Here is a 12598-nt window from a genome sequence, read left to right as displayed (position 1 = left end):
GTTCTAATCCAGCGTGGGTCTACAAGTTTTAGTTAAATGTGACGAACGTACCAGACGCCAGCTGTCGTCAGTAGCTTTATAGGCTATATTAATGACGTGGGTTCTATCAAACACTAACTGATTATGTGACATAGTATGTAAATTTGCTAATAGTTGGGCGGATTACTCTTGCAACCGATAAATTCGGGTACGTCTGATGCAACTGACGTTTGATGTTGACGTAGCAACATTTTGTATTTCGTAGAGTAACAGCTGATCAGTTATTTTACTGTTGTCTACAGATCGGCGGATGGTTGATGTTGAACCGAAACCGGTCATTTAAAAATTAGTGCAATTAATAAGGGCAATAAATCTGTTTGAAAACCTCACCAGTGCCGTCTTGAACAGTAACGTCTCGATCATCCTATGTACAACATGCCAGGTAAGATTGAAATATACTGTTTGTAAGACAAAAAAGATGCACCACGAAGAAATTACCGAGTGGGACGTAAATCAGTACATGTGATGTACGAGGGCTTTTCGGAAAGTAAATGGAAATCATTCTGAAAATCAAAAACTTTTGTTAGCAACAGATAGCTACACCTTAGAGCTACTTCTCTACATAGTCACCGCTCAGACTTAGACATTTATCGTAGCATTGTACCAACTTTCCAATTCCGTCGTCATACAAGACAGCCGCCTGTGCTCTCTCCCAATTCTTCATGCTGGTCTACAGCTCATTGTCTTGGTCAAAATGTAGTGTTGATAACCACCGGTTCACGTGAGGGGAGATCAAACTCAAGGGGTGAGGGGGGGGGGGGGGGGGGAGGCTTCAGTTACGGGCTGTATGTTGGGTGATCAAACACTCCGCATCGAAAATGTTGCAGGAGCATCTTCATTACTCCTGCAGTGTGTGGCCGTGAACTGCCGTAAAGAAGGACACGTATGACAGCTATGCAGCGTTGGCTACACGGTATTAGGTGAAATCTCTTACCAGGCCCTCGTACGTGGCAGGAGATACTACTTTCTAGGTCCGGCCGGTGTGGCCGTGCGGTTCTAGGCGCTTCAGTCTGGAACCGCGGGACTGCTACGGTCAGAGGTTCGAATCCTGCCTCGAGCATGGGTGTGTGTGTTGTCTTTAGGTTAGTTAGGTTTAAGTAGTTCTAAGTTCTAGGGGACTGATGACTACAGATGTTAAGTCCCATAGTGCTCAGAGCCACTACTTTCTAGGCATCTTTATGTGGCCACTGTGCGCTCATAACTGAAAAGAGCGACGTGACACATTCTTGCCAATCTTCATCGGACTTCCACTGTGGTTTCCATTCCACGCCAGATCGTACCTTACTTACGGAATAGCCCTCGTACATGCACAGACAAATAAATGACTACGGTTTCAGAAAAATTGGATAATTTATTCAAGAGAAAGAGCTTCAGAAACTGAGCTAGTTAATAATGCGTTGGTCTACCCCTGGCGCTTATGCAAGCAGTTATTGGCGATCGAATTGATTGAAAGAGCTGTGGTAAATTCTGTCCAGTCAGCACGTTGGTCCATCAAAATCTCATAATGCTTCAAAGCCCTCAAATGTGGTCAGATCCGGCGGCCTTGCTGGTCAAGGTAGGGTTTAGAAAGTACGAAGACAAACAGTAAGGAGAATCACTCACCGTGAGCGGGCGGGCGTTATATTGTTGAAATGTACAAAATGGACCGTAGAATATCGTCGACGTACAGCTGAGCCATAGTGATGCCGCGGATGACAACCAAAGGCGTCCTGCTTTGAAAAGATACCCTAGTCCATCACCCCTGCTTCTCGGGCCATTAGAGAGACGACAGTCAGGCTGGTATCCCACCACTGCCCAGGGCGTCTGCAGAAACGTCTTCACTGATCACCGGGGCTCAATTCGAATAGGAACTCATCATCGAAGACCACGCCCTGTTTAGTTGCCCTTCATGGAAAGCCATCCTGGGCTTACAGTTCAGCAATGCCTGCCCGCACGCGGCTAAGGTTTCTACTGCTTGTCTCCGTGTTTCTCATAAGCTACGATGGCCATCAACGGCACCTGATCTCTCCCATATTGGGAACGTTTGGGACATTATGGGCAGGACTCTCCAACCAGCACGGGGTTTTGACGATCTAGCTCGCCAATTGGACAGAATTTTCCACGCTATCTTTCAGGAGAACATCCAACAACTCTATTAACTCAGTACCAAGCCGAACAGATGCTTGTATAAGGATCAGAGGTGGAACAACGCGTTACTGACTTACTCAGTTACCGAGCGAGATGGGACAGTGGTTAGCACACTGGACTCGCATTCGCGAGGATGACGGTTCAATCCTGCGTCTGGCCATCCTGATTTATGTTTTCCGTGCTTTCCCAAAATCGCTTCAGACAAATGCCGGGATGGTTCCTTTGAAAGGGCACGGCCGACTTCCTTCATCTTCATTCCCTAATCCAGTGAGACCGATGACCTCCCTGTTTGGTCTCTTCCACCAACACAACCAACCAATCAATCAACTTGCTCAATTGATGAAGTTCTGCCTCTTGATTAAATCATCCAGTTTTTCTAAAACCGTGTTCATTTAAATGTCTCTATATGCACATCGCATCTTCCGATTTCCGTCACATTCGGTAATACCTTCGCCGTGTGTTATTTGTTAATTTTATTTATTCATTTATTTATTTGTTCTTTGTCTTACAGCGCATGTTAGAATGCATGAGGCGGAACTACACGATATTAAACGTTACCCAGTACCAGATTTGGTTTTCGCAGTTGTGCGTTTCGAACATTCTGCCCTTTTTTTGGGTACTGTTTTGATTTTGGTTCAAATGGCTCTGAGCAGTATGCGACTTAACTTCTGAGGTCATCAGTCGCCTAGAACTTAGAACTAATTGAACCTAACCAACCTAAGGAGATCACACACATCCATGCCCGAGGCAGGATTCGAACCTGCGACCGTATCGGTCTCGCGGTTCTAGACTGTAGCGCCTAGAACCGCTCGACCACCCTGACCGGTTGTTTTGATTTTAATTTGACAGCCAAGTTGAAGTTTTTGTTTCACAAAGTTTATTCGTCCATTCCCGCCTCCTCTTGAATCTAAGCCCACACACGTTCGTGGTGGCGCAAACCTTTTCTTGGGCGGTTTGCTGGAGTCCTCGCTAACCGTGATGCACTTGCCACAGGCGACTTCAGCATCCCCGGCATGGCGGGCGTGTGTGAGCGGCTGCGCGCGCAGTTCGGGCCCGTGGTGCGGCTATCAGGGTTGCTGGGCCGGCCGGACATGCTCTTCCTGTTCGACGCCGACCTGGTGGAGCGAGTCTTCCGCGAGGAGGACGCGCTGCCCCACCGTCCCTCCATGCCGTCGCTCAACTACTACAAGCACGTCCTCCGCAAGGACTTCTTCGGCAGCGCGCCCGGCGTCATCGCAGTGTGAGTACAGCACTCCCTCTCACCTCAGCGTACCCTTGTTACACCTCATATTGTGTATATCGTAAACTTATAACACGCTCTTCGGGATTTACTGCAGTTATCTGGACACGTTTAACAGGGCTAGGAGAAATAAAGTTAATTGTTGGGTGTTATTACCGGCCACCAGCTTCCACCGTGCCAATTCTAGAATCATTCAAAGGGAGTCTACAATTTGTATCGCAGAAGTGCCCGGATCATGCTGTATTAGTCGGAGGCGACTTCAACCCACCTAATATAGACTGGGATGTCTATGGATTCATTACAGGTGGTACAGACAAGCCGTCGTGTGAATTACTTTTCAACACATTATCCGAAAACTGTCTTGAGCAGCTAAATCGACAGCCAACGCGTAATGGAAATATTTTAGATCTGGTAGCCACGAACAGAACAGACTTCATCGGCGGTGTCAGTGTTGAGACAGGGATTAGTGATCATGATGTTGCCCGCCGCGTTGGCCGTGCGGTTCCAGGCGCTTCAGACCTGAACCCCTGCGCTGCTGCCACGGTCGCAGGTTCGAATCCTGCATCGGGCATGGATGTGTGTGATGTCCTTAGGTTAGTTAGGTTTAAGTAGTTATAAGTTCTAGGGGACTGGTGCTCTCAGATGTTAAGTTCCATAGTGCTCAGAGCCATTTGAACCAGTTGATAATGATGTTGTCATTACGACTATGGTTACGAAAGTTAAAAAGTCGGTCAAGAAGGCTAGGAGAGTATTCTTACGAGAAAGAGCAAATAAGCAGTTGCTAGCATCCCACTTCATTTACTTCCTGTACGATGGACGTGGAAGAATTATGGGAAAATTTAAAACACATTCTAAATCACGCATTGGACAAGTATGTGCCGAAAAAGTGGGTCACGGACGGAAAAGACCCACCGTGGTTTAACAGCGCAATTCGGAGAATGCTCAGGAAGCAAAGACAGTTGCACTCGCGGTACAAGAAAGATCGGGAGAATGAGGACAGGCAAAAGTTAGTAGAGATTAGTGCTGCTGTAAAAAGAGCGATGTGCGAAGCATTCAACCCCTACCACTGTCATACCTTAGCAAAAGATCTTGCTGAAAACCCAAGGAAATTCTGGTCTTACGTAAAATCGGAAAGCGAGTCGAAGGCTTTCATCCAGTCACTCACTGATCAGTCTGGCCTGCAACGGAAGACAGCAAAACGAAACCTGAAATTTTAAATTTAGCATTTGAGAAATCTTTCACGCAGGAGGATCGTACAAACATACCGCCGTTTGAATCTCGGACAGATTCCCGTATGGAGGACATAGTTATAGACATCCCTGGGGTTGTGAAACAGCTGAATGGGTTGAAAATAAATAAATCTTTAGGTCCTGATGGGATTCCAAGTCGGTTTTACAGAGAGTACTCTATTGCATTGGCTCGTTACTTAGCATGCATTTATCGCGAATCTTTTGCCCAACGTAAAGTCCCGCTTACTTAGCATGCATTTATCGCGAATCTTTTGCCAAACGTTAAGTCCCGAGCGACTGGAAAAAAGCGCAGGTGACGCCTATATACAAGAAGAGTAGAAGGACGGATCCTCAAAACTACAGACCAATATCCTTAACATCGGTTTGCTGCAAGATTCTCGAACATATTCTCAGTTCGAATATAATGAATTTTCTTGAGACAGAGAAGTTGCTGTCCATGCATCAGCATGGCTTTAGAAAATATCGCTCCTGTGAAACGCAACTCGCTCTTTTTTCACATGATATCTTGCGAACCATGGATGAAGGGTATCAGACGGATGCCATATTCCTTGACTTCCGAAAAGCGTTTGACCCGGTGTCCCACTGCAGACTCCTAACTAAGGTACGAGCATATGTGATTGGTTCCCAAATATGTGAGTGGCTCGAAGAATTCTTAAGTAATAGAACCCAGTACGTTGTCCTCGATGGTGAGTGTTCATCGGAGGTGATGGTATCATCTGCAGTGCCCCAGGGAAGTGTAGTAGGTCCGCTGTTGTTTTCTATCTACATAAATGATCATTTGGCTAGAGTGGGTAGCTATGTGCGGCTGTTTGCTGATGATGCTGTGGTGTACGGGAAGGTGTCGTCGTTGAATGACTCTAGGAGGATACAAGAGGACTTGGACAGGATTTGTGATTGGCGTAAAGAATGGCAGCAAACTCTAAATATAGATAAATGTAAACTAATGCAGATCAATAGGAAAAAGAATCCCGTAATGTTTGAATACTCCATTGGTAGTGTAGCGCTTGACACATTCGCCGGCCGGAGTGGCGAGCGGTTCTAGGCCCTACAGTGTGGAGCCGCTCGACCGCTACGGTCGCAGGTTCGAATCCTGCCTCAGGCATTTCTAAGTTCTTGAGGGCTGATGACCTCAGCAGTTATGTCCCATAGTGCTCAGAGCCATTTGAACCATTTGACACAGTGACGTCGATTAAATATTTGGGCGTAACATTGCAGAGAGATATGAAGTGGGACAAGGATATAATGGCAGTTGTGGGGAAGGCGGATAGTCGTCTTTGGTTCATTGGTAGAATTTTGGGAAAATGTGGTTCATCTGTAAAGGAGACCGCTTATAAAACACTAATACGACCTATTCTTGAGTACTGCTGTAGCGTTTGGGATCCCTATCAGGTCAGATTGAGGGAGGATATAGAAGCAATTCAGAAGCGGACTGCTGTATTTGTTACTAGTAGGTTTGATCACCATGCGAGTGTTACGGAAATGCTTTAGGAACTCGGGTAGGGGTCTCTGGAGGAAAGGAGGCGTTCTTTTCGTGAATCGTACTGAGGAAATTTAGAGAACCAGCATTTGAGGCAGACTCCAGTACAACTTTATTGCCCCCAACCTATATTTCGCGGAAAGACCACAAAGATAAGATAAGAGAGATTACAGCTCGTAGAGAGGCATAGAGGCAATCATTTTTCCCTCGTTCTGTTTGGGAGTGGAACAGGGAGAGAAGATGCTAGTTGTGGTTCGAGGTACCCTCCGCCACACACCGTATGGTGGATTGCGGAGTATGTATGTAGATATGTAAGTGTAGACATCAATGTTTTGCATCATCCCAGTTCCCAGAACTCCTGAAGATAGGCATTCATTGTGTGAATTGTATCACCGACACAGCCCATTTGGCTGTTCAGAGACGTCACTAAACTCGCCCAAAGATGTAAACAACTATGCATGAGCAGCGCCTATTAGACGGAGGGGGTCCGACAGCCGATCAGTCCCAATCATTCCACCAGGAAGGAGGTACACGGCTCGTGTTGTCTGTAGTTCAACGATGCCTAGACGGTTGATACCGCGGTTTGATCGCATCCGTATTGTTATTTTGTGCCACGAAGATCTTTCAACAAGGGACGTATCCAGGTGTCTCGGAGTGAACCAAAGCGGTGTTGTTCGGAAATGGAGCAGATACAGAGAGACAGGAACTGTCGATGGCATGCCTCGCTCAGGCCGCCCAGGGGTTATTACTGCTGTGGATGACCGCTACCTACGGATTATGGCTCGGAGAAACCCTGATAGCAACACCACCATGTTGAATAATGCTTTTCGTGCAGCCACAGGACGTCGTGTTACGACTGAAACTGTGCGCAGTAGGCTGCATGATACGCAACTTCACTCCCGACATCCATGGTGAAGTCCATCTTTGCAACCACGACACCATGCAGCGCGGTGCAGATGGGCCCAACAATATGCTGAAAGAACCGCTTAGAATTGACATCACATTCTCTTCACCGACGAGTGTCTCAAAAGCCTTCGAGCACACAATCGTCGGAGACTTGTTTGGAGGCAACCTGGTCAGGCTGAATGCCTTAGACACACTGTCCAGCGAGTGCAGCTAGGTGGAGGTTCCCTGATGTTTTGGGGTGGCATTATGTGGGGCCGACGTACGCCGCTGGTGGTCGTGGAAGGCGCCATGACGGCTGTACGATACGTGAATGCCTTCCTCCGACTGACAGTGCAACCATATTGGCAGCATATTTGCAAGGCATTCGTCTTCGTGGATGACAATTCGCGCCTCCATCGTGCATATCTTTGAGGTAGTACATTATACAACATGTACGTTACGGGAGCAAGCATCTATCTGTGGTACTGTTGAAGCAGGACGTTATACAACATGTACGTTAACTGAAAAGGTGGTTCCCTTCAGTGTTACGTATATTATTTCATAGTGGCCCTCCACGTGCTTAGCTGTGCGGTCTGGTGCAGCCTCCCGGCCAACAATGCCACACGATCCTTTCATAGTGGCCAACCTCTTCATCTGGCATCTCCATGCATATCCTCATTATAGACTTTTTCTAAGTAGTTTTCCTCCATCATCACATATGCTCATCATCACAAATGCACACAACTGTACTTGGAGCACACCCAACAACTACGACAAAAATATCAGACTACCATTACTCTCGTTGCTGTTACAATAAATAATCTCTCTGCCTAACGAGTCCAGTTCTGTTTCAAATGTTTTAAATAATGCGTTACTTTTATTACACTTTCAGCTAGTACTGTGTTGTATAACTTTTGAAAGGACTATTCACAAAAGAAGTAGCATCTACAAACACTAAATTGCTGAAAAAAATGGCAATATTTGTGCCCGCTACTAACAGATGGCGTTACTTGTTAAATTTACAGAATGCTGGCGCATACTTTGAAATATCTCTAACTGGAGTGTCAGTCAAAATTAACAAATATAAAATTGGAAATTATGCTTTGACTTTATCTTTTAAAAGTCAGTATCTTTAAATGAATCTTACTTTCTAATCTGAGTCATTAAAAGCTCATCGGACAAATTATGATGTCGAGTTTCTGGCTTATTATGGCGTCCCCTGCGAATGCGCTAGCATTTGCATAGGACGGACTATTCGCGCTGTTGCCGAGCGTTATTCTAAGCTGTCACGACATGTTAAACAAAGGGAGCTTGAGAAGTCAGCCATGGATGAACATTGCCTAGAAAACGGACATAAAATATAATTTGGAAAAAGACGAGACTTCTAGTTCATGAATTATCCTATTGGGATTTTGTTATTAAGGAGGCAGGAGAAGCTGGTACGAATGTGACACCATGCACTACCTATACCAGTACGTCACAAAACGCAGAGCATAAAACGGTATTTTTCTGGTGCCCGTACCTCGGGTTCTATTGGTAACGTAAGGGTAGGTTCAAGTGTTTTGGTTAGCTCTTGTGCTAGGGACCATTCGTACACCCAACAGAATCAGCGTCTTTCTGTAGCTATCCTACAGTACAGGGCCAAAGTGTGAACATTACACACTTCCTGCAGCTTAGGCAAATGGAACAAATTAGTTGGTACTTTTTTCATTAGATGTGGTCCCAAGTGTCCCCAAAGCTTACGCAGGCACCCTAAAAAAAGTTTCTCACAATTTGTTTGCCTTCAGCAGCGGATATCTAAATACCTAGCCGCAGTAAATTGCTCAAATTTTAACTGCATGTACTCTAGGAATTTATCTATTAGTGCCATCTTCCCTTTCTTTTTTATCGAAAATCTTTATCCGCTATCAATAAACGCCACGGTATCGAAACCGAGCCGCGGATTCCAAGATGGCTATGCACAGCAATTGACTGAAATTTTTAAGATCTAGTTCTAAGATTCCGATCTCGAACAGTCATGGAAATTTTCTTTATATCTTTATCCGTTTCCGACATACAGAGGCTCAAAGTTGCCTTACTTGCACCCGTAAAATATGCACGTAAAAGCCCGTGTGAAACGATATCTACATAATAAATAAACGAAGCATATTGCTCAAGTTTCAATGGTATATTCTCTAGGCATTTATCTAAACTTGACATCTTCCCGTTTTTAAAAATTAGTATCCGTTATCGAGAAACATCCCAAAAGCATGGTTTTTGGGTACCAAAACGGAGCCGCGAAGTCCAAGACAGCTATGTACAGCACACAGCTGTTTTTTTTTTTTTTAAATGATAAGTTGATAAGATACCGATCCCGAACAGCCTCGACATTCTTGGTATGTTCATCCGTTTCCGACATACAGATGTTCAAAGTTGAGTTGTTTGCACACATAAAATTCTTACGCAGAACCCGGTGTGAGGCGAAAACCTAGCGTGTAAAATGACGTAACATGGAGTAATATGCTATAAACTGTCTCCGGTTTCAGCAGAACGGTTCTAGGAACCCCACATTGTAGTATTGAAGCACATGGAAAACTTTTGTGCATGTAAAATCCAATCTGAGGAGTAAATCAGTTTTGCATTATTTGAATTTCACATATAGAAATTATCAAAATTTCACTGACTGATAAAGTGCTTTGCTGTGGCTGGGAAAAGAAGGAAACTAGCGGAAAATGGTCCTATTGGATCACAAAATGGCGAATATGCTCCTGCTTATAGGACTATGGCTGAAAAGTGGGGTGTCAGCTGCCTCATTCTACCCTCCAGACCTCCGTCAAAAATTTTCCCAAACATTTTGCCATGCGAACGTATTCGCGCGTTTTCTTGCTGAGAAAGAAAGAGACAGTGGCAGTGGGAAAGAGAAATAAAATTAATAAATGCTGGAAAATAATAGAGAGTGAGAGGGGACTGTAGTAGTAGGATAGCACGAAGGAGACTGTGACTGTGAGACAGGAGACAGTGACAGTTAGAGAGTCACAAGGAGATAATGAGAATGTGTTGGGCTTAATTAGTGAGTGAGAACGAGCAGGCGGGAATGGATGGTTATGAGCGGCTTACAGCGATGGACTAGTGTGTTTGAGCACTTTGTAATTACAGGAGATTGTAAGGGCGAGATGTCAATTGCATGTTAGCGAGAATGTGTTCGCACACCAACGTTTTTGAGAAAAATTTTAAAGGGTCTTAGGAAGGTAGAGTGAGGCAGCAGGTACCCCAGTTTTCAGTCAGTCTTTTAAAGAGGAGTGTGGCCGCCATTTTTTCCGCTGGATAGAATAACCACCGACAATTTTACCTGTGACTAACGGTACGCGCTTAGCAGGGAATGAGGGGAGAGGGGGCGCAGACTTGGATATGGTATGAGTGCTTACACCGAAGGACTAGTGAATCTGAGCGACTTACTGTGGTGACACCGCCAGACACCACACTTGCTAGGTGGTAGCCTTTAAATCGGCCGCGGTCCGTTAGTATACGTCGGACCCGCGTGTCGCCACTGTCAGTGATTGCAGACCGAGCGCCGCCACACGGCAGGTCTAGAGAGACTTCCTAGCACTCGCCCCAGTTGTACAGCCGACTTTGCTAGCGATGGTTCACTTGTAAGTAGGCTGTTTAGGTTCTTATGTTGATAACGCCGCCGCCACGTAGAACTCTGTATGAAAATCACTGGCTGAGCTGTGTGCAGTCTGTGGCTGGTTGGCATTGTTGTAATACTCGCAATTGTAGTGTTGGGCATCTGGATGTTAACAGCGCGTAGCGTTGCGCAGTTGGAGGTGAGCCGCCAGCAGTGGTGGATGTGGGGAGAGAAATGGCGGAGTTTGGAATTTGTAAGACTGGATGTCATGAACTGCTATATATATTATGAATTTTGATGATATTAAGGTAAATAGATTGTTTGTTCTCTATTAAAATCTTTCATTTGCTAACTATGCCTATCAGTAGTTAGTGCCTTCCGTAGTTTGAATCTTTTATTTAGCTGGCAGTAGTGGCGCTCGCTGTATTGCAGTAGTTCGAGCAACGAAGATTTTTGTGAGGTAAGTGATTTGTGAAAGGTATAGGTTAATGTTAGTCAGGGCCATTCTTTTGTAGGGATTTTTGAAAGTCAGATTGCGTTGCGCTAAAAAATACTGTGTGTCAGTTTAAGCACAGTCTTGTATAATTTTTCTAAGGGGACGTTTCACACTGACAAATTACGCTCTCATTTGTCGAGACGATAGTTAGCATAGCCTTCAGCTACGTTATTTGCTACTACATAGCAGGGCGCCAAGATCAGTTTCTATTGATATTGTAAACCATGTATCGTCAAGAGCGACGTTCGTCATTAATGGATTAAAGTTAAGTATTCCACCAGCTACGTCCGTTTTTCTCAATTCTAATTCCCTTGTCATGTTCCAGACCTCACGCTAGCGTGCTTGAGCTAAAGCGCGTGCATTTCGGCCTCCTTAAGTAACACGGGGTTGGCTCTCCTGCCAACCACAACACTTACAGTTAGGGGGGCTAATGGGAAGTAAATGTGAGTTATATGTTAAAAAGAACTTGATGTTCGCATGGCAAAATTTTTGGGAAAATTTTTCAAGGTGCTGAGGAAGGTAGAATGAGGCAGCTGGTATCCCACTTTTCAATCAATCTTTCAAAGAGGAACATGTTCGCCATTCTTCCGCAGATTGGAATATACAGCGAGAATTCTGACAGAGACGAGGGGTAGGCACTTAACAGGGCATGGGGTCGGGCTTTAGATACAGAGCGAAAGCAAGGACGGATTGTTGACGCTTTTGGGGCAGCGGGAGTTACAGTTTCAAACGTGCTGCTGGCTCCTTGTGCCACGTGACGTCATTCGGTCCCGTACCAGGCCAACGAGGTATACGGATGCTGTGGCGTGCGTCACAGCGCCTGACAGTGCAGGTCTTACAAGTTCTGACGGCCTTCTCCTCTGGGGAGCGAGTTACTGTTTCAGACAAGTTTAATAATTCTTAACTGTGCATTTAAATGCATGCAAGCTCTTGATAACACATGACAAAGTTAAGACCTTTATTGTGTGCCTATTCATTGACATACTGATTTCCTATCGGCCCCGGAAGGAGCTGAGCGTTCGGGAACTATATCGGGTAAGGCAACTAGTGTGACGTCACAAGTTCGGTGTACTTCCCCACTTGCTTCACGGTTACCGCTAAGCTGGGCTATCCTTACTGGACAATCCACTGGCGTATGTATTATTGTGAACCACGTGTCTCCATACTAGCGGATAACAACCAGCGGCTGTTTAGGCACTGCTCTATGGCGCTTCAAGTTACTTCTTTCTTTCGTTAAAGATTAAAATTTTCTGATTAAAGCCTGGGTCGCGGCACAACAGTCCAAAAGTACACGTTGTGTCGCGACAGGCACTCACACAAGTTCTGATACAAGCAACACGAATCGCACGCTTAATTATTGAACCGTTGTCCGGCGGCTCCAAGTTTTTCCACTCTTCCTTAGCGCACAGCGGATTTAGATGCTCGGTTAGCTACTTTTAGTTCGTTGCTCCGGCGCGGAGATTAAGCGGCATTCGTGAAG

At 45.5% G+C, this 12598-nt stretch overlaps 1 protein-coding gene across 1 annotated transcript in view; it reads left to right on the top strand.

The window, feature by feature from the left end:
• Positions 1-12598, top strand: part of LOC126281248 (probable cytochrome P450 301a1, mitochondrial) — a 232663-nt gene that overhangs the window by 62980 nt on the left and 157085 nt on the right. The window contains exon 3 of the mRNA XM_049980042.1: positions 3160-3406. Within this exon, the coding sequence (XP_049835999.1) occupies positions 3160-3406 (247 nt within the window). The remainder of the gene's footprint in view (positions 1-3159; positions 3407-12598) is intronic.

This window comes from Schistocerca gregaria, chromosome 7 (assembly GCF_023897955.1).
Source record: "Schistocerca gregaria isolate iqSchGreg1 chromosome 7, iqSchGreg1.2, whole genome shotgun sequence".
Lineage (NCBI taxonomy): Eukaryota > Metazoa > Arthropoda > Insecta > Orthoptera > Acrididae > Schistocerca > Schistocerca gregaria.
The sequence above is the reverse complement of the archived record's forward strand: the minus strand, read 5'-3'. Positions and strand labels throughout refer to the sequence as shown.